This window comes from Dermacentor andersoni, chromosome 2 (assembly GCF_023375885.2).
Source record: "Dermacentor andersoni chromosome 2, qqDerAnde1_hic_scaffold, whole genome shotgun sequence".
Lineage (NCBI taxonomy): Eukaryota > Metazoa > Arthropoda > Arachnida > Ixodida > Ixodidae > Dermacentor > Dermacentor andersoni.
The window spans coordinates 83,591,341-83,614,216 of NC_092815.1; the positions used below are offsets into that span (position 1 = coordinate 83,591,341).

The 22,876-nt window shown below is 46.5% G+C and overlaps 1 protein-coding gene across 6 annotated transcripts in view; it reads right to left on the reverse strand.

Annotated features, from left to right (window-relative positions):
• Positions 1 to 22,876, reverse strand: part of LOC126541744 (aquaporin-9-like) — a 76,689-nt gene that overhangs the window by 17,578 nt on the left and 36,235 nt on the right. For all 6 annotated transcript variants that reach the window (XM_050188660.3, XM_050188659.3, XM_072286452.1 and 3 more), the window contains exons 2-6: positions 15,419 to 15,545; positions 13,922 to 14,056; positions 8,838 to 8,956; positions 5,979 to 6,199; positions 2,914 to 3,044 (exon numbers count right to left, since the gene is read on the reverse strand). In XM_050188660.3, the coding sequence (XP_050044617.1) occupies positions 2,914 to 3,044; positions 5,979 to 6,199; positions 8,838 to 8,956; positions 13,922 to 14,056; positions 15,419 to 15,545 (733 nt within the window). The remainder of the gene's footprint in view (positions 1 to 2,913; positions 3,045 to 5,978; positions 6,200 to 8,837; positions 8,957 to 13,921; positions 14,057 to 15,418; positions 15,546 to 22,876) is intronic.

Genomic DNA, 22,876 nt, shown 5'->3' on the forward strand with positions numbered 1-22,876 from the left:
TTTCAACTTTGTTCCCTAACCGGGTCCTTTATGATCTCAGTGTGGCATCAAGAATTTTCCGCTCTAATTTTTTTCTGAAGAAAAACCCTAATTGGTTGCACATTTGAGTTTTTTTTTCATATGTAAGCGAATGCAATGTAATTGACTTGTTAATAAACGATCAACTACGCTCGACCTAAGGTTGCCACAACCTCATGGGAGCTAATGCGAAAACTTCCAGACGGCGTCGCCACCAGTCCTCCGGTATTGACATCGTTTTCTCAAATCTTGACAAAAGTGACCAAGAAGGTGCGTTAAAGAAATGTCGTATAGAAACCTAGCTTAGCATTTTTTAAATAATTTTTAGGGCAAGGCGGCGCGTATGTCAATTGGCACTGCGGTTTTCAAGAGCGACGACAAAGTCCGTCACATGTTGCAGTGTTGTGTGGCTTGGCTATAGTACACCGCACACACAGACAAGTGCAAGCCAGGAAGAAGGCGCAGAGCCGCTTGCTGAGAACAGAAACTCTGAATAACGTCGCACACTCATGGGCTTCAGTCAAAGCACCTGCAGAAACATAAGCCCGGCGGAAGCACAACAGTTGTGCTTTCTCCGAAGAATGATTGTACGCTTCTATTGGATACATCGAGGGCACGAATACGGTTTTTCCATAGGGCCAACATCGAAAGCCCTAGCCTTTCTAAAGTTTGTGCAATATTTAACTGTACGACTTTAGCTGCATCCCCTCTTCTTACACCGAAAAAAAAAGAAAGGGAAAAACAGGGGACAGTATGAATTGTTCGCAAGGGCCATCTTTTCGGTGCGAAATCGTTAGACGGTTCCCGAGCTGAAAGAACAGCTGAAAGAACTGCTCTGGAAAGTCCGCGTACGCCCTCTCAAAAAGGTAACCGGTGAATTTCCGGCGCCAGTTCGTGAAGGGCCTCTCAAAAGTTGTCCGTCACTGTCTAAGAGACACCCTGTACATACGTTCAGCAAAGTGCGAAGGCAATAGTAAGCGAGGAACGATGTTAAGACATTGAAAACTTTTTCTAGAAGAGTAAGAAAAAAATCGCAAGGCGCGATAACGAACTCAGCCTCCATCTGTTATAGTGTTGACACGTGTTCCGGATATTGGAACCTAGTAGAAACTGAACACAACCTGTGCGAGTGTTGCGCAGTGCAGTGTATACACGCTTGGACTATATGCGCCAATTGTGTACGCGTCAAAATTTGTGCGCTAACTGTAATCTACGGTGTCGTGAAGCGTGCGCGTTTCAACCTTACTGGACGGCGAAACACGAGAGGTGAACCTATACGCCTGCTGCCACTCTACGGGGCTACATTATGAATATTTCTATTGAATATTAGTATTTGTGTCCAGTGTGAAGAGAAAAGGAGTAGCGGGTACCAGACGAAGTTGCAACATCTAACAGAAATATATTTGTTAAAAAAAAAAGGAGAAAGCAGTGCCATACACGAAATGGAATTAATTTTTAGCAGCCAAACGAATCAAGGGGGGTACGTACGCGACCAAGAAACGAGCAGTTTTCTCCTCTCTGTCTAGGCTTTAGTGCAGAGTTGAATATGTTTAGCCATATATGGGTGATTGACTGCCGTTACTCAGCCATCCTGCTACCGTTCTTGTTCCGTTCATTCCACTGCTGGGGTAGCCACTGCAATGCGAACGCGCTAACTATATATCATGCGAATATGTAAACGCGCTCAGGAAGACTTCTGCGTGCACTGTCACGTGTCTGGCACGCGGTACCTGTCCACTAGGCTTTAGGCGTCACATAATATAGATTTAGAAATGGAAACCGGAACAAACAAAACAAACACAAAGACAATACCACTTTCTCATTATTTGGCGCTTATAATATCCTCGGCGATCCACGCATACCGAAAGTGACCAGCTGACCAACAGATTTCTATACTGTTAGAAATATGCCGCGTTAAAGATTTGCATGAGCGTCGGCGCTACATGCAGGGTCAGTCGTATACGGTATGTTGGACGGCTTTTATGGCGCTAACATGCTCCTCGCTTTCTGGACGTCCGGTCAAATTCGCGAATAGCGTTCATCGCTGCGCAAGCTGTATACTATATGTGAAAGCATGCAAAACCGTGTGCCTATAAGAAAGGTTACGCTGCAATAAGGCCCAGAAATGTTACGGCAACCGCTATGTTTAATAAGAATTTGTGTACTTCCTACTACAGGTTACATTAATGAAAGTTAACGTATAACTTGTAACTTATGGGTGCACAAAAATGTGAGAATATGTCCCTTTACTGAACGTATAATAGTATAGAGTATAATAATAGAGTATAATATAGTACAGTTCGGTGTACAGTGCGGGCCAGTTAGCGGTTTACGCAGGGTCTGGTAAACGCGTCGACACACGTCTCGTGATGATCGTCTTCAGTAAACGATATTTTTTTCCTTCTTCTCCTTCTAATTCTTCTTCTTCGTATAAATGTTGCGGACGGCACGGCACTTGTCAACACTGATAGTCAAGCTGACCCGCCAGCTGCGTTGACGGTCGAAGCTGCTTACGCGAGCATTTGAGCTCGAGTGACCGTGAGCCGAGAAGGCACATAACGCAATCCATAGACCCAGCTAACCGGATACCTTCTCTGCAGCAACATCTTCATCTTCTACTATACTGTCGCAATGTGTGCACCTTTCAATCCAAATGAATGTTGTTCGTGTAGATCTGCTTTCAACTGATGACGTGTCATTTCTTTGACACGACAAGCAGCTAGTGCGCTGCGGCTTTCAAGCGTTACTAAACACGAGCGAAAACAGGTTACAAACAGTGAACAGGGAATCGCGCTAGCTTAGTGCAAGAGTGTATGACACGCAAGTGAAGGGGGTAGCGTGCACATCGCATGCGTCGTCGATATGCGCATACAGCACGAGCACGTTTGCACTTACTTGAGGTGGTTGGCTTCGGCTTGATGTCGGGCCAGTGGTCCGCGATAGCCACCTTGTACAGCCACGCACCCAAGATGGCGCCGATGTGAGGGCCGACCACGGGAACCCACACGTAGTTCCAGCCGCGGAGACTGTATGGAGGGACGTTCATGCAACGTTTCGTCCAGAAAGTGGCAATGTTTCAAGACATCCGACTGTTTACGTAACAATAAATAAATAAATAAATAAACAAATACACACAGAGTGTTGCACCAACCTCGCCTATAGTAGTATTCTCTATAGGCTAACCACTCTCCACAATATCTTAAACGCCGCACCATGTATACGTTTGAAAATAGTGAGAGAAGCTTAGTGTGCAGGATTACTCGTCCAAAAGTTTGCTTAAGGTATTGCGTTAAAAAGAAATGCTGCCCTAAGAATTTTCATTATGAGAGGAAGAAATGAAGGGCACGCTTCACGTGGTTGTAATTAGCATCCTAGTCAAGGCATCAGTGACGTCATTGTTGCGTCACAACTTTCACCGCACCCACCACGGTGGCTTAGCGGCTATATGGCCCTACACTGCTAAGCACGAGGTGGCGGGATCAAATCCCGGCCGCGGTGGTCGTATTTCGATGGGAGCGAAATGCAAAAAAACGCCCGTTTCCGTGCATTGGGGGCACGTTAAAGATTCCCTGGTCGTAAAAATTAACCAGGAGTCCCCCAGTACGGCGTGCCTGATAATCAAATCGTAGTTTTGGCACATAAAACCCCAGATTTCAATTCAATTCTCACCGAGTTCTCGTGCATCTGGGTCCTCTGTTGTGCAAAAAGAAAGACTTCTAGGTTGAACTTTCTTTTTTATTGTTATACAACCATTTTCTCTAGCAGGCAATGCCAAAATTTATGGCGTCATAGACAGATGACATTAGATATGTCAAAGCGGCGTCGCCTCCCGTTTTTCGCGTTTTGCCCGTTTACTGCCAGATCAGGAAGTCTCATTGCAGTCTTTGACTTCGGAACCTCGTTCTGTATATTACCATCCTGCATTATTCCTAATCATCACAATAGAATCGATTCTGATTCTCATTCAAACATCTTGTGTACAGACGTTGTCCCGGCCTGGCGCCCGGCTTTCCTTTCGAGGTGCGGGTCTGGGAGGGGAGGTCTCGTAAACGCTGCTTTGGGTCTTGAACCTAAGGTTCCGAACGCCCTTCAGCCTGCGAAGGTGTAACTCGGAAAGTGATGTATCCCGTGATTACACAAGTTCCCTTTTTTTTGTGGATTTGTGTGGTTTGACTTTTGTGTGACCGTGCCTCGAACGTGAGCTATATCAACGCTGCCCTGGTTAGCCCTGTCTATTACGGCTGTCTGACATGCAAAAAAAAAAAAAAAAAGAAGAAGCGTGCAGGTCCTATGCCTGCGGTTTCCTAACAGGCCGCTGTGCTTCCACAGCATTGAGGTCACGTACTCACCGAGCACCTTGTCGCGAGCGCACTCGTACTATACTTGGCAGGTAGGTACTGTTGCGACTCGTTGTCGAGGACGAGAGACGGATTCTTGGAGCAGACGAAGAGGAGACAAAAAGCTTTATACAATATGCATGGATATAGCTAGTAATAGCATTAAAGTAGCCTTAGGAGTGCACCAGACCGACAGGACGGGTGGTGGCGACTCTCTCTTCTAACAATGGGCCGATTCCGCCTTAAATCCCTTTGGCGATCCATCGTCGGCAAAAACGAGGCGGAGCGGGTGCTGACGTCAGCCGCGTCAGTCGCATTCCCCTTCGTCGCGGCAGCAGTCTTGGAGCGGCGCGCCACCAGATTCCTCAGTTCGACCCACGAGAAGGGGTCGGCAGTTTCGTGAAACTTAGGACGTTCGTACACGTAGGGGGGCGGGGGGGGGGGGGGGCGAGTTAGCCTGACACGACGATGTCAAGTTTGCCAGTGGATATTTGAAGCTCATCACAAGGGCAACCCCTTCAGAGAAACGAGGCGGGGAGGGGGGGAGGGGAGGCTTTTGTTTCGATGATAGGCACGCAGTATGGCACAACAGTACCCGGCTGTACTTCGCGTCTGCCTGCCACAGCCGCGGTGGACGCTGTACCAGTACTTAAGGAAGGGAACTGTGCTAAAAAAGACACGGACGAGTAATGACATGGACGGGCGCAATTACGGGTGTCATGGACGGGTGTCATTACTCGTCTGTGTCTTTTTTAGCGCAGTTCCCTTCCTTAAGTATGTACGACCGACTCGCCCAACAACGTGCTCTGCTGTACCAGTAGGTAGACACCGGGCGCACACATATCTCGAAGTCTCTACGGGGACCCCTTTTGAGATGACAACGCCCACAAGGAGCCGAGCACCAGACCGGGAAACCGAAAAAAAAAATATGGTGTGTGTTTGCGGCCACAGTAAGGTTCTAACCCAGTGCCTACCACATACGAGGTGGATGCTTTACCACTAGGCCACCGCTGCGGTCTGCAAGTCTGTACCCACACGTAATCTATGCACGGTGAGATTGACCACTTGGCGCTTTCCGAAGTGTAATTCACAAGCCTAGTGCATTACTACACTTTCGTGTCCCATAACTTTAAGAAAAAAAACACTCTCTGGGTTAGTATGAAATTAGACTCAACGATGCGCGGAAGGAGGCTATACCTGGTCGTGCATCGTCTTGTGAACTTGTGTGGGCTTAATGATATAACAAAACACAACAAAGTAAATGTCTTGTGTGGTCGTCGTACACTGCTTTCCATTTACATGTTACCAGAATAGTGAGCGAGAACACTACTGATTGGGCTTCGTGAGCGTGAACTGTACACGTTTATGGCACATGGTACAAGAAATAAAAACTTCGACGCTTCTTTACACTATTGTGTGCGGGCTTGTGTATGCGTGTGTGTGTGTGTGTTAACATTACCACTACCAAAACGTACCAGTGCCGTGTAATACGACATGTCTTTGTACATGCATATCCCCGTAGTTCATAAATTTACTCTGACAACGAAAAATAAACCGAAAAAAGTTTACCCGCTATACGGCAATATTCGAGGTACGAAAGCGTTCGTAAAGGAGAGATCGTACGTGAACGTCTCGGGGCCCCATCCGGCCATGAGTGTGAACAGCCGTGGCGAGATGTCCCTGGCGGGGTTGAGCGGGCACATGCAGTTGTAGGCGAAGCTGAAGATGAGAGCCATGATCATGAGGGCCAGGCAGATTGGGTGGATGGAAACGGGAATCCCGCCGAAGTTGCGGGGGTCGGTGATCGCCTCCGCGGTCAGCATGAGTATGCCCGTGGAGATGACCTGCGGAAAGGGACGATGTTCGAGTACACGAGCACATTCCTCGACATCACGATAGAGCGTAAATGTCTTTTTTTTTTCTTGTGTGTACTTCTCGCTTTTTCATTGGAAATAATAACAAACTTTTTGGATTAGGATTCTGAACGCCAGTGCGACTTCATACAGGCAGAGTGTCATGAAATGGTCTACGATTAAAAACAGGAGAGAGATTGGGGAAAGAGAGACTATTTGATCAAAGCTGGATATGTTTTGCCCAGCGGCACATTCAGCATGCTACACTTCAGGTGAGTGCGAAAGATGGCAAATGAAACGATATGAACAGGACATGTGGCAGACGCGTAACACACAAAGCAGAGAATTAAGCTATCTCGTTAGACCAGTACGTAGGGCGAGTGAGTGCGCGCAGAGGCGACGCGCATAATTTGTCTGTCTTTCTCTGTGTAAAATAAATAATACGTATGCAAGCAAGGAAACAAATAAATAAACTGTAGAAGCTTGGGCAAGTTGGTGTAACATTCTTTTTCTACAGTGCAAATGACAAAGACGAGACGAGGGCTCGTACACAGCGCTGAACTTACAACTGGTTTTATTGCGGCTATTTCCACTGCTTAAATACGCTGGCAACCAATCTCAAACGAAAATACACAAATACACACAAAATTGGCGGGAATGACAGTACCTGGGCGCAGGGCTACAGTGACTCATGAACAGCTGTGCATGTGTTTCCTTATTTAGGAAATCCATAAATGCAAAGGCAAATGCGTGAGCGCCGCCTCAATAGTTCTACGAGAAAAAGAACTGCGTTTTCTAGAAGGTAAATAGGAAACACGTAGCACAGCTGTTCATGAGTCACTGCAGCCACGCGCTCAGGTACTGTCATTCTCTTCGCGTATTTTCATTGTTTGCCACCGTATTTAAGCAGTGCAAATCGCCTCAATAAAACCAGTTGTAAGTTCAGCGCTGTGTATGTGCACTGGCGTCTCGTCCTTGTCTAAAAACATAAATGAACAACCCCACATTCATCCTCCAGATTCCAAGAAAGCTATGACGCTAAGCACTAATAAGAAGCAATGCACGCTTAGTGTCCTCTTATTTAAGGTAGACAACTATTGCGTCATTCCCGATGTCCCGTTCGCTTTAGAAGATGTTGTAATCGCCAAGCCTGGGCGTTTGCTAAATTAAATTCTATGTTTTTACGTGACAACACGCCGGCACACCGCGGTGAGGGATACTAGATTAATTTTGACCACCTGGGGTTGTTTAACGTGCACCCAAATCACGGTACACGGGCGTTTTACAGCGAAGCTGTGAGCCTCTGGTTGGTCGGGATTTTTCGTGGGCTCGTGCTTACCCAAAAACAGTACCGCCACCTAGCGACCGCAGCCACTCAGACAGACCTCAAACGGCAGCTGCATGAAAATGGTTTTCTGTTATAGTTTCCGCGTAATAGAATTATGTTTTCTCGTACATTCGAATTACAATCCGAAGCTATCATGTCTGCAGCTCGTGTTTAAGTCATACTTTACGAGTTTTCCTGCACAATTTACTTTGAACAACTCAGTTAGTTCAACAAGGCACTTGCGCTTGGCGGAGGGCCTAGAATAATGAGGATGCATGCTGCATTTCCGCGCATGTGCGTGGGCGCGTGACGTACAGTACGTCGCTTGTGGTGGCGCTGCTTGTCTAACGTCGTCCAACGTCGGCAAGTGCTTCGCTGTACGTCCACACTCAGAGGGTGGAGTAAAGTCGGATTTCTTTTTCTTTTTCGCATTTCACCCCCATGGAAATGCTGCAGCGGCAACCGGGATTCGATCCTGAGCGTTCGGACTTGGTAGAGCAACGCCGTAACCACTACGCCACTGCGATGGACCGCGCGTTTTAACGCGAAAGCGTTAACGGCCCCGTGTCGCATAAAATCATATGTCGGCGTCGGACGTCGCTTGCCGAAAAATCATTCCGAACCACAACCACGCAGGCCATCTGAGTGACGCAGAGGCGCCACCGAACTAATTTAATTACTCAAAGTAACATGCGTCACAAAAATCGTAATGTGCGAGCTAAACTCAATCTGCAGACAGGATAGCGTCGGATTGGAATTTGAGCATACCAGAAAACATAATTCTGTTACGAGGAAGCTCAAACACAAACTCCTTTTTCAGCATTTCTACCATGCATAGGGCGGCCACGGCCACCAAAATTGGCACGCACCTATCTCGGAGGCCATGCAGCGGCGCTCGTTTCCTTGCAGCGTCTCCAGATTGCGCTCGTCTCCGCCGCATCGCGCGCTGTTTCTACCAGGAAGCTCGCCTACGTGCATAGCGTTCGGCGCCAGCGTTTCCCGGTAAACATTACGGTTACATAAGCTGCAGTTGCCGTGAAGCGTGAGAAGCAGTCAGTGATCTTTGAATGCTGTCGCATTCCACTCTTAAAAGCGAAGCTTAAGCGTCCTCCCAATTTATTCTTTGGTGCATCATTGCTTCCCTGTGGTGACCTTTCCCTGCTAACACCTAATTCATAAAAAAAAAAAAAAAACATTATTGTGGCTTTATATATTCTTCAGTTGATGCCTAAGATGTTGAATTTTACCGGAGAACCAACGCGTATTGCATATATTTGCGTAATTCGCATTCACGGAACCTACCTGATCGATGAAGCACGTCAAAGTGGAGACGTGTTCTCGCGGGTAAGTTGCGAATATTGCAGCCGTAGCCTTCTTTCCAACCACTTGGCGGACCCCCTGATCGTAATGCTCGATGCAATCTGCAAAGATCAATGAATTATTTCGTTGATTAGATCTTTACCGGCTAACATGAGAACGTGAAAGATATGGCGTGAGCATCGTGCAGAGAACAAGGAACGCCACTATCTGCCTTCCAAAATGCGCGGAACTTTTCCTTCATTCAGTTTCAGTTTAGTATTCGTTCATACAATTAGTTACAAGAAATGATAGACAGACAAGGGTCCCATAGTCAGATACTGCACCGGGACCCTTGATTAATTGGTTTATATACATATACAAAAATAAAGCGGAATACAGAGCAGATAAACAAGAACTTCAAAAGTAAAGCAATTAATTGTTACCAGGTGAAACATTGAGATTGAGTGCAGCAAACAAACAAAAAATAAAGAGAAAAAGGCAATTTCATCGGCAAGAAAAAAATTCAACAGGCTGACACTAAAAGAGAAACTCTAAACCAGCTTAGCCTGGTGAACGTTCTTTCAAAATTCTATTTGCGTTTATTCTTTTGGAAGTGAAATGCATCAGATGATCACGCAGGGTTACCACAATGAAGGTACATATACAAACGACAAAAGGCCCTTTTCGTGGAGTAGTTTGCACAAGAGGAACGAGATGGCGCTTTCGGCGGCGCACCGCACGTTGCCTCGATCGAAAGCGCACAAATGCGCAACCATTGCCGCTTCTAATCTGCCACTGTGCGATTAAGGTGCTGGAAATACAAACGAGTGACCGCTAACGCACTGTGCTCTAGTCATGCTCCAAAATGTGTAACTGTAGACGAAATAGGCGTACAGCAGTTGGCTGCAAAAATAGTGACTGGCATATTAAGGAATGGAATGAACCTGTCCGTCCAAATTCGTGGACTGCTGCCACACAAGGACTGCCTTTGTTGCCTGCCCGTCGCAATGCACGGCTTTCTTCGAGAATTAAAAAAATATATATTCATCTGCCAACGTTGTACCGCTAACTTCCACTTTAGAGCATCGGCAAGAGTGAGTATACCGCTCGTTACAGAGTCACAAAGGGAGCAGCGCCATTTCCTTGAATACTAATTAAATATCTCGCACATTATTTACGCACATCTGCCTCAACCCACACTCAAATTTACGCCCACGCTATCGCCCACGTTTCAATAATATATGAATGGGCGCACCCTTCAATTAATTCGCCGATGTATGGGTAACAGAGTACACCAACAGCACACTAATGTTCGAAGCTGAACGTTTTGTTACGGTCCATAGTAGTAAGCGAGTGACTAGCGATAATTCCAATTTGCTACAAGCTATTACAAAGTACAGAACATCCACGCTGCAAGACTTTTGCACGACAAGAACAATCTGACTGGAGCTCAGCACACCAGCAAGCAATTAGGCAGAAAATAAGCAATCAGATAGTGACTACACTGGGGAACGCGAATGAGTCAGAAACATGACAAGCCACTGCTGCAAAGTGATATGGCAAATAAAGAACAAAGGACAAAAGACACTGATTCTGATTTAATTCAGAAGCGGAAAGTTTGGACAACTAGGATTCCATTTCTATTCCGGCATCAAATACAAGCACTAAAAGCATCGTACACGATGCTCGCACCATTTGCACAAGACGTAACAAGCTCCGAAAGCGCTTACATGTCCCCTGAAGCTGTGACCAAGGCTTCGTGTCATCCACCCAGTCACTCTCTACGATATTCACCGAAACAAAGTTTGCTGAACCGCACCGGGGCGTCATGCACATTCATTGTAAACACGGAGGCAACGGAGGCAGCTGAGGCAAGCAATGGACGCGTCACCACGTGATCAAACATGGCGGCGCCAACGGAATAGCCGCGAAAAGTGTCTATAGTTACAATGTCGATGGGAAGGTGTTTGCATTCGTTAGATATATGCCATGTGGAGGAATAAGAAAGAGCGCGGGTTGCATAAAGTGCGTCTAACATCGTGTCAAGTATGTAAACACTTATGTAGAGCCCCGAGCGGACGCTGTCCGAATGCAATGCATCATGGGGAGCTGCTGTGAGAATACGTTTTTTTTTTTACCGATTACGTATTGTCGTGGCGCGACTAACGCCTCCTGAGCCGCTGAACAAGACGGCTCACGTGCGTGTGGCGCGAGAATAGAACACGCTGGCGCGCTCAACCCGAGCAATCGCGGTATCGGCCGCTCCAGAGATAAACCGTGGCCTAAATAAACCGTGGCCACGGCGGCTACCTCTTCGCGCCGTCTCCCACATGTGTAGAGTTAGCATATGCAAACAGACTGCTGACCTAGCTGTCACGTTTACGAAGATGCGCCGGCGATTCCTTAAAGATTTTCGACAAACTTTAGTAGAGTGATTCTTTCTCTCTCTCTTCTTTTTTTTTTTAAGAGACATGCTTCGGTTCAAGCTTTCTTCTTTTCTATTCTTCAAGTTTTGTAGCATTGTCCGAATAGCCGAAACTTTCGAATCACGAATAGAATATTGTTCAATTTGATTCGATCTTCGAATCGAATAGTCGCTGTTGGCAAGTGTATATACGAACATTTCCCAAAGAGCTTTCGAGTATTTTAAATCGCCAACTGCGCGCAATCAAACATAAGAATTGATGTATATAAATGCGATGAATTTAGTCCCGGCGGTTATGATAGTGTACGTAAAACACAAGAAGCCGCGTATAGTGGAGCACGCCATTCATCGCAGCCAGACCTTTTCGGCTAAAGCGGTATTCCCACGACGCACCAAACTCCGCGAATAAGCACGGCGTGGCGCCGCCAACTGCTTCGTACTTGCGAGCATTGTGATTGAGTGGCACTGAGCCACGTATAGTTTTGGTCCATCATGTGAATACCACATAAACCGCTATTATTCACGCTAACCTAAAGGTGCTTAGTACGCGAACAATCTACGTGTTCCTAGTGTTACATTTGTTCCTTATTAAGCAACGCAATGTGGAACGTAATGACAGAAGTTTGGTAACGCTGTGAATGTGATACCATCCAAACATCGTTTTATGTGAAGGGAATGGCTTCAAGTCATTTGAAAACAGTAGGAGGAGCACATGGGAGGGAAAAGCTACCATCCATTTGAATTGTAGCACGAAGATATACACAAAGGAAGCCCGTACACGGGTTTCACAGAAAAAAAAAAAAGAAAAAAGGAACGCCTCGCAGTTGAAGAAGAATCCGTCCTGGTCTGGCATTTTTTTTCCCAACGTGTACTTTCCTCCACCTTGCCGGCTTCCGCAAGGTGAAAGATTTGCCGTGTACGAAAAGTATTGAATATTCGATTCGCTACCGGCGCTATTCGATTCTGTTTAAAAATTTACTATTTGCGCACCCCAAGAAATTTCTTCCCGAGTACTATTGATTGAAGAAACTAACGACGAAGAGAAAGCGACGTGTTAGATTATTTCGAGCGCTCTTCTTGCTGACGCTCTGCGTATGCACGCCCCCTTTGTTTACAAACATACAGCGTGGACGGTTGCTCCCTGCATGGAGCTGAGCGGCGCCCTTGTCTCTGAAGCTGCTCCCGAGGCGATCGGGTAGACAAGCCCCCGGGCGCGCTGCTGAGGAAGCCAAAACAAACGAGCTCGGTGTCGCGAGCGGCTAAGCCTGTATTAACGCCTGTAATAACACCTGCCGCAAGCGTCTAACGTGGGCGTGGCCTCCCGCTGCACCTTTCGAAGATGGACCAATTAGCGCTCAAGAAAGGAACAAAAAATAATAATGTGATGAACGAGTTTATGACAGGCACGAGATGACTGGATTCGAGAGGGAAGATAATGAGAACACCTTGCACGTGTTTTTTTTTTTTTTGATCTTGTGAGCTGTCTTACCAAAAGCCTTCTCGTTCATGTTTTCGTTTTTTTTTTCTTTCTCGTTTTTCTCCCCCGCATTCTTCTTGGCAGCGTGTCAAGGATGCGTGAGAGGCGCGCTCGAAATCATTCCGCCGACCTTGCTTGCTTCTTCCTCGGAACGCGTCAATTTGCGCGCGTAATCCGATAAGCGTGGCCACTTTCCTGTCGCGTCGTGACGAGACAGCGTGCGTGAGTGTAGACGGATTTGATTACCTCCGTGCCAGTATACCGGAGGCACAAATAATCATCCGCGCCACCATAGTACGCGGATTCATTGCGCGAGCTTCCACTCTTTCAACCCGTCATCAGGCCAATCATCACGCCTGATTTGAGATGTCCAGTAATAAAGGCCGAGCGATTATGTTTTTTTCTCGATCACACATTCCAAACCGAGTGCCTTAGTACGCTTGGAAGATATCACACTAATACGAGGAGGCAATTTTACCCCGACAGCATATCGCAGTCTGAAATGCACGTAGGCGAATTGTACGTGATCTTGCTCCGCAGTCATCGCGGACTCGCGCTTGCTATCTCGGAGGCTTGGCCGAGAAGGATAAATCAATGGTGCCATCAATGGCCAGTGATAATGAAAGTCTAAGGGCTGTTTTTCGCTTTTCGCAATGAAATTGAGGAGAAAGCAGCTTTCTTCTCATGACATCAAAAAGAAGGAAGGAAAAAAAGAATGTTCGCCAGAATTTCATGTGGGGATAGTGAAACAAAACGTTTCAACATGAACACATTAAGCAATTTTCCCAGATTGTGGCGGGTATCCAAGCGAATTAGATAAAAGTCTTCCATAAACTTTGCACGGTGTCCCTCTTTGTGTGTGTGTGTTATTTTTCTTAATCGGCATAGTTTAAATGCTCATATTGAAACAACGTCGTGACAGGTCGGTCATATTACGCAACTGACGCAATATGAGCGCCGATGAAAAAAAAAAGAAATCTTATTGTACTCGGTATCTGGTGACGTAACCCATACCTACGTTACGATGGACCGACTTATATTAACCTATAGCGACAAAGGCGCCTAACGTGTAGGCGAACAGTGATTTTGACAGGATAGACGTTGAATCATTATGGCTGGCATAGATCCGCGATTGATGCGAGGAGGCATAAGGTTACACATCTACATCATGCACAAGGCACCCACCTTTGTACGTGACGAAGACGAGAGCCGCGCCGACAAAGGCGCCCAGGTACTGTGCCGCGAAGTAAAGTGGCACTTTGGCGATCGGGAACTTGCGCACCGACGCCAGGGCCAGCGTTACGGCAGGGTTCAGGTGAGCTGCAAAGCAAGGGTGGTGTAGGTATTTTTTTTTCTCTCCCTTTGTTTGCTAAACAATGCACACGTAGGTATTGCCATTGAGACACGACAACAGGTGGGGGTTATAGCCTCGAGGCTGAGCCCTGACTCCTTGAGGCGCAGCAGCAGTCGTTTCACACAACGTCAGCCCTGGGGAGTGGGTGGGGAGTACTCTGTAAGTCTCCACACCCAGTGGACATGTCCATTTCATCTGCTTCTGAAGGGCTGATTGGCTGAGTGCGCCTGTCTCCTTGAGAACCCCAGTTGCAGCCAATCAGAACTTTACCAGCCGACGGGACATGTCCACTTGGTGGACACTTACAGAATAGACCCCTCCAGTTCTTTTAATTTACGATGAGAGATTATAAATACCAGCCAAGTAGCAAATCTATGAATGTCATACGATCACAAAGTATACAAACGCAAGCAGCAGTAACAGCTTAACTCAGGCCACGTAAGATGCGAAAGAACACTATGTGATACGAAAGGTTACTTAGATAAAACATGATTAGTTGACTTGTTGAAATTTAATGTGCCGCAGCAACACAGCGGCTGCGAGAAACGATGCAGTCGTGGGCCGAGGCTTAGTTTTGACCAAACGGGGTCCTTCAACTGGCACCCAACGCTCGCTTACTGCGCGTCAGGTCGCTAATGCGCGTTGGGCGGAATGAAAAAAATAAAAAAAATAAAATGTGCATCTCCAAGCGACGGCAAACAACATTGCCTTGGTTCTGTCCAGCTACGTGGCTTTCGCATATTTTGAAACTCTGGCTAAAGTTAGCTGGGACAACCAGCATATAGTTGCGAGGCGCGTTTTTCACCGATCGCTATTATGGCTCTTTGGGACGCACGTGCTCTTCCGCGAGAGCTTCCGAGTGCCCCAAAAAGGTTTACAAGCTCTAGTAAAGCATTCGAGAAGGACTCTTTGTCCCGCAGCCACTTCCCATCAGACCACGAGACGCAGGGACTAAAGGGGCAAACTGTAGTAAGCCTACCACTGTCTTTCGCGTCCTTATACTTCTGCCATCATGCACCTCTCGTCACAATCCTGTTCACAATTAGGGCCCAGCAAAAAACATATCAGTCTCAGTTGGTACTGGCGCACTTGACGTAGCAACTTGATGCTCTATACAATATCCGATTATGGGACCATACACAAGTTAGAAAGAGATGAAACGAAGGCGATTTTGTTTGGACACGAGCTTGGACAGGTATACCGACATGTACAATACAAAACAATACGAAGACACAAAAACGATAGTGATACTAATAAGCTGCGGCGCTACACGCGAAACCTCTGTTGTTGGAGATGACGCTGTGCAGACAAGCAAAACGGCAACCGACCTGTGACGCCTCCGGCGATCTGGACGGCCACGTAGATTGCGACGCCCCAGCCCAGGGGTCCCACGACAGCGGCGATTGGCTCGTTCTCACCAGCGATGATGATGGCCAAGACGGAATCGCCGATTAACTGCGCCAACGCCACACACAGTGAGGATTAAGACATTGCAGCAACACGTGCATTGCGTGTTATTATTATTATTATTATTATTATTATTATTATTATTATTTGAACAATTTTTTATGCGTTACTTGCACGAAAAATCACAGTGTCCTGGTGGATAATAAATAGGTTCGCTAATTAAATTCGTAACTTTTAACTTTAGGACGCATGTTCTAACTGCGTAGTTGAAATCAACTAGTAGGGAAGTCTGCCTATGAGAAATCCTAAGACTATATAGCACCATTTTCCAGCTACCCGTCCCCAAATTGCGCTGAAGTAATAATTGGCGTTACAGTTACCGATCCCCCTGTACTACTTGATGCCCACGGGAAACTGTTAACCGTAAATACTGTGCATTTCGGAGCAGCACTTTAAGGCCGGATGTCTCGAAAGTGGTGTTATGTACTATTATGAGCAATATGAAAGGGAACACAGGAACGCGTAGAAAACACCCTCAGACCCAGCTATATGGGTGATACGCAGCGGCCACCGTCGGAAACAAAGTGGAAAGGGGGACGCTGTTCTAACAACTGTTCGCACTCCCGCCGTGCGTCTGCAAAGTGCGGAACTTCGCATCGCTAGCAGACAGTGATAACACTGTTCGATATTGCGTCACTGGTAAGCTTTTGCGTCGAATCGTTCCAAAGGTAGCACTGTTCCTGACTTCGATATTGATTTGTAGTAAATCTTGTAAATCAGGAAAAAGATGGTCTTTAAGGGTGAGTTCAAAATATGTTTATTGGCGCTTGCCGAATATTATAAAGATATTGAAGCAAATGAAATAAGGCAATAACGTCATCGCAGCTTATCCTTGTCCTTTGTTTTGTTCGTTGGAGGCCTAATAACGCGTCATGCCACCGTCGACTTGAACGACGGCCTCCATTCTTTGGGGCAGAGACGCGTAGAGAGCCTCGATGAATGCGGTATCACGCTGAAGGCGCTTCCACTCATGTTCTATTGCTTCCCATAGATGGTCGGAGTTCGCCAATTCTAGTGAGCTCTTCGAAAGGTTCACTTTCATACGGCCTCAAACGTGCTCTATAATGTTCATGTCGGCACCCTTCGCGTACCACTGAAGTTGCATTACCCCTCGCTCTTCCAAAAGGCGCGCCACGTCCTTCGATGTGTGAACGGGAGACAAGTCCTGCTGGAAAAAATAACACCCATCCGGGTGCGGCCCGTTCAACACATAGGGAATCATCTGGCGCTCGAGCAGAGTGCAATACGCGGCACTGGGGAACCTCCCATCAATTCTCGCCAGTGAGCCTAAGTATTCGTGGGAAATCGCCCCCTAGACGTTCACAGACACGCGTCCGCTGGCGGCCACCTCCTGGATATTCTGCGGACTAAAGCGTGTGTTTTCGATCCGCCACACTCTCTTTCGTTGGTCCCAGCGGCTCGAGAACGTGGAATCATCAGAGAAAACTACATACTTCCACTCACTCTCGCTCCAGCTGCGGTGTTCAGTAGCGAACCTCAGGCGAGCTTCTTTGTTGGCTGCGGTAAGCAGAGGTTTCTGTGCGGCGATGCGACTTCGCAGTCCTACTTCTCTAAGCCTTCGTCGTACCGTGCTGTCGCTCAAGTTGTCCAATCCAAGAGCACCTCGAACGTCCTTTGCACTTTGAAATGGTTTGTCGCTGACGGCAGCCACGATGCAAAGGTCTTGGTCGTTCGTTGTTGACCGGGGTCGTCTGCGGTGCGGCGCATCGTTTATGCGTCCTTCGTCTCAGTAAGCCTGGATAATCCGGTTGACCGTTTTCAACGGGCGGCCTGTCACGAGAGCAATATTGCGCTGCGTATAACCTCTTTTAGACATTTCTATTATATCTTCCCGCTCGTTAAGAGGCACTCGAGGCATCTTGAGGCTACAAAATCAGAGTTGACTGCTCTGCGTGGGCCACTGCAGTGTGCGACGTGAAATTTTCTGAACGAACTTCGTGCAACAAAGTCGCACGCGAGACAGTTTATCAATGTTCTTTTTAATTTGTTTTCTTTATTCTATTCCTCTGTAGTCATTGGCTTGAGCGTCGCCGCTGTTCGAGGTGCCCCTGACAACCAGGTGCGTCGATTCAAATAAAGAATAGGTTTGAAATATAGGGCAAACTTGCTCTCGGAGTACCATTGGTACCATCAAGCGGTTGCACGAAGAAAAAAAAGAGAAAAGAAAGAAAAGAAAGTGAATCGGTGTAAGTCACTGGCGACGATTACCGTCTTATCGGCTGTCGGATGATCCATGACGTGAGCTGCTGCTTTGTAGAAATGCCAGCGTAGTGGGAGTGCCAACAGTTAGTGGAAGAGCGCCCTCCTTCCCCCCTTTGTTTTTCACAGCGCCATCCGCGTATCACCCCGAGTCTGTTTCGAGGCTGTTTGCCACGCGTTCCTGTGTTCCCTTTCATATTGCTCATGATAGCACTTGTAATTTCTGCTAAGCTTCCGCGGTTTCTCTGCAGCGCCGATCATTTCCCGTTCCCTTACGTCGTTGCGTGCTCCTATGCTTCCATTGCTAAAAAAAGAAAGAAAAAAATGGCGCAGTTCTTATGTGTCACAGGCACATCTCCGTGAACAGGGCGCAGCTGTGCTGCGCTCACCCGACACGTTGTCCACATGAAAATGCTTCTGACTGCGTTAGTTTAGGGCCAATACCGTCTCTTTTCTCCGAATAATCGCGGTGCTTCAGTGACTGTGAGGCTATGCTGGTGAGATCGAGGTTGCGCGTTTGACTCCTGACCGAGGCGGCCGTATTTCGATGGAGGGATTGTCCGAAAAACGCTCATGTACTTAGGTGCACGTTACAGAACACCTGGTGGTCAAAATTATTCCGGAACTTTCCGCTTTGGGACGAATCTCATGAATGAATGAATGAATGAATGAATGACTTTTGTTCAATCCATTACGCTGTGAGGCCGAACTGATAAAACTTTTTCCTTTTAAGAGCGGTCTGTCGTTGGCCGGTCACTTTCACTAATGACTTGTTCAATATGACGATTGGGCCTGGCCGCTGTTCTTAAGAATAGTTCTTGCTAAGAACTTCCTTTCAATTGCGGGCTTTGATTCACAAAAGCTCCTGGAAAGCTGGGCAAGTTGCCTTCCTTGCCTCGTAACGTTGCAGTGTTTCAGTGCTCTACTCTTGAATTATTGTTCTCTTTTGTTATACATTTACTCTTTCCAAGCGGAATGATTGATTGAATGATTGACTGATTGATTGAAAACCGTGCGCTTATCACTAAAAAAAAAAAAAAAAAAAACTCGCTCGTGCCACAGCAGGGGGCGCTTGAACTCGAGTGCGTGCATGCTGCGACTTGCACTTGAACAGTGTGTACCCGCACAACCGTGCCAGCGATCATCGTCGTCTGCTGACGTCCGTTTCACGGCGCCGCATAACTGGGCAGTGCTGCTCTCATTTGCCTTCTGCGTACGTGCGGGTCGGCACGTTTCGTCTGCTTTTAATCCGTGACAGCGAACCGTGTTACTGGGGGACGTCCAGTGGCCCGCAACATTACGTGTGACGCGTGCGAGGTCAGGACGATTGGCCCGCCCCGGCACCAATCGTACGTTAAAGTTAACGGCGCGTCCCGGTCACGTTTCATTTGACAGATGGAGAGAGAGGAGGAGACTGGGAGTGCCGGAAGTCTCGTAACTGCGGGTCGCGCAGATGCGTCCCGTCTTCGCGAGCATTCGGGTCAGCTCGGCCATTATCGCCAGTTAGCGGCCGTTAAGAGGCGGGTGGCCCCCAAATAACTTGACGTCGCGCCGAAGTGGTTAACTGCATAATAGGTCTCTTGCGTGCGAATGTGAGGCCAGAAAAGGACGCGTCCTCCGTTAACGTAAGATCATTGTTTTTTTCAATTGTTACTGTTTTAAGCAAGCCGGTGAGGTAAATGTCACCCATCAATTGACTATGCAGAAACACAGGAGTTGCGGCCTTTACGAGGGCAAGTCGAAGTGTTCTAGAGCAACGATATTTAAATTACGCCGCCTCCAACCGGCGCCTTCCAGATTTAGCAGAAGCACTGCATGGCTGTGACTTTGATATTATCTATATTGAAAAGCCAACGCATTCCCGTTGAAGCTATCATTAGGCTGTCGCCTTCTTCAATTTTGTCTTCGTTCTTTTATTCTGAAAGAAAGGGATGAGCGAGACCATGGCTTTGAGTGATGCTTGCATTGATATTGACAATGCAACTACATTTATTGCCTCCAGTTCAGCGGATTAAAAAATATTTCTAAGCGTGGTAGCACCTCCTGATGAAACGTGCCCATGGGTCTCGGCCTATACGCTGACGTCATGCTTAATGCGCGCAAGTTTTGTTCTTTTTTTTTTTTGTTAATCAGGAGGTGTTGATTCAATGGCTATTGCATATCCTCAGTTATCTCGGCCATTTCCGACGACAACGTCGTGTGCGATATAGTGCCGGTTGCACTCGCACAAGTATTGCAGACGGTAACCACAGCTGCGATGAAGTCATCGTTCCCGTGGGCACCAGGACATTCGACGTCGCTCCTACGGCAGTCACAATAAGTTCAGCCTCCTGTTTCAACTTTCGGTACAACTTTGCAGAAGCAGGCGAGTTTCACTTTCCTATGAAACATGTTTGAAAACAGGCTCTGGTAACCGTACGCTGGTGGACGTTACGGCACGACAAGGTCCAATATTCAACGGCAGGTGTGACGCGACGTGGCCTTTTTGCATTTCTTTTATTATTATTTTTTTGTGTGTTGTAACAGCGCGAACGATGACAGACGGGACAGAGAACACAAACATACGCCACAACATATGTGTAGGTTTTTGTTTTGTCTCTATTAAAAACTCGCACGAACGAGTTCTGGTTGCTGTTGTGCTGCTTTTTGTGATTTGCAGTTATCAAGATTATGAAGGCACGAGAATGAACCGCGATGCCGTGGGCTGCAACGCTTCCTATACGTCGTGTGATCTGTTTTTTAATTCTTAGAAATTTTCTGTGGCATGCAGCGCAATTCCGTCACATTAGCTGAATTGCTTGAACAGGCAGATATATAAACTTGCGTAACAAGTCGTGGTTATGACGTAAGCAAATTGACCGAATTTCACTAATTAACTTTGTAAAGCACGCCAAGAGAAGTAACGACGTCATATCCACTTATCTGAAATCCGGTGCTTATCACCAGTTTCGAGAAACACGTCCTCGATTTCTGTGTCGAAATGCATCGATGTACCATTTACATAAGCACACGTTCTTGTTATGCACTTACGTACTTACATAACATGTTCGCCGTGTTTTACATAACGCACATTCTTTCCAAATTAAAATTTTATTTAAAAGCTAAAAAAAATCTTGTGTTCATCGTCTCATGAATATCAGCCAACAATCCCAGACATTTTTGAAGAGACTGTCGCCTTCTGTGTTTCGGAAGAACGGGAATTCACCGGAATCCAATTTCCTAAAGAAATCCGCAAAGCTGGATGTTATGTATACTGGTATCTTACATAAGCTAAAGTACATTTTATCTCTACTTTCAGAAAAAGTTATGCTGTATCCCTCCATTTCAGTACCTCGAAAAGAAACAAACTGCTGATATATAACTTTACACACTTTTTTCTTTATTTAATTATAAATTACGTGCACGGACCTGACTAACGTCAATACCGTCTCGATCACGCGTTTCATAAATTTGGCATTCTTAGGTAATTCAGCAGCTGCGCACGAGGTATGCGTCAGCGTGGACGAAACGTCGACGTATCGAATTGTGCGCGCATGCACGTGCGATGATCAGCGAATATTTTTCAGTCTTTCTCCGGGCGTCCGGGGTAAGCAACTTCAAGCAGTGGCGTTGATGAAGCCTAATGAATACACTGTTGCGCTAACAGGAAAAATAAAGACTTGGGGAAGAAAAAGTAGGAAACGATAGATCGAGCGCCGGAAGTCGCGGAGTTCCCGGTTACAGTGGAAATATCCCCAACACAATGCGCAAAATAAAATAATAATAATCGTTCGGTAGGTGTATACGCTTCCGCTGGTTGAATCGGTTCAGAATTTCACAGCGGAGACAGCGCTGCTTTGCTATCGTTTGTCTCGCGACGTCAAAACAACATCGCTCATTTCACTTGCACGTGGAACGATGCAGCAGCTGCGTATCGTAGCACTTGGCGTTGCCGCGAGCCAACAGTGCATGTCCCTCTAACAACTCTCTCTCTCTCTCTCTCTCTCTCTCTATATATATATATATATATATATATATATATATATATACAATGGCAACTTCGGATATTGGTTGGCGGAGAATCACAAAAACAGAAAAGTTAAATCATGAACGCCTGACGAGTCTTCCTAAGCGACCCTTTGGGGAATGTTCGAATGCAAACGCATAACTTGTACGCATACGAGCATTCTAGCAGACCGTTAGCGATAACTGTTACCATAACCACCGTTACCATATATAGTTGTGCGCCTGCATACTTGTGTATATAGCCGCGTATACGGAGGTGAATGGAAACAGTCGATGGTGATAATTCTAGCGGCAGAACAGTGAACTCGAAGATTAAATGTTCAGTTTTGTCTTTAAAAACGGCGCATCGTAGTGGAATCATGAGCTGCCGTCTGCTGCGCCAGTTCAGAAGGCGTCTCGCTTGTACGTATACCGGCTCCCGTCGTCAGGGAGTTTTTTTTTTTTAATAGCACACGCAGGTTGCATTTGTGGCAGCAGTGATATTTCATTCATGGTACAGTCAATCCCGACTGCTATAAGAGGAGATAAACATAATTATGATTTATACCAATCAATCAAAATTCCATGAACGGTATCAATGTAAAATACATCGAATGAATCAAATCATAAACATGTCATATTGCACTAGCCATTCTCTTATAGTCCGCTTTTCTTGCATGCTGTACCCAGTGAAAGGAAACGGTTTTTAAAATTGTGACGATTTTCTTTTTCTTTAGATATACAACGAGATCTGACGTTGCCACCTGTTCATAGAACCTAGAAACGTGCAAGCTCTGCAGAAGCTTGCAAGTGTTGTTCATTTGATCATTTCTACAGCCTTTAGGTGCCGTGAAAAGCACATTACCCGTTTTATTTTTGCTTTAATACACATCCGTTAAAACTAAAAAAAATTGTGGTTCATAACAACATCCTGCGGCAGCTTCCTCATATAAAGCTGCTCAATGTTGCAGTTTATTGCCACTGTTCCTACCTCGTAACTAAAGAAAACAAACAAAATTTTAAAAAAATCTTTAGTTAGAGTACATCAAATGGATCCTAACGGTATAAGCACGGCTTAGACTTCGCGCATGCGGTGCAGATACGTAATATTATCG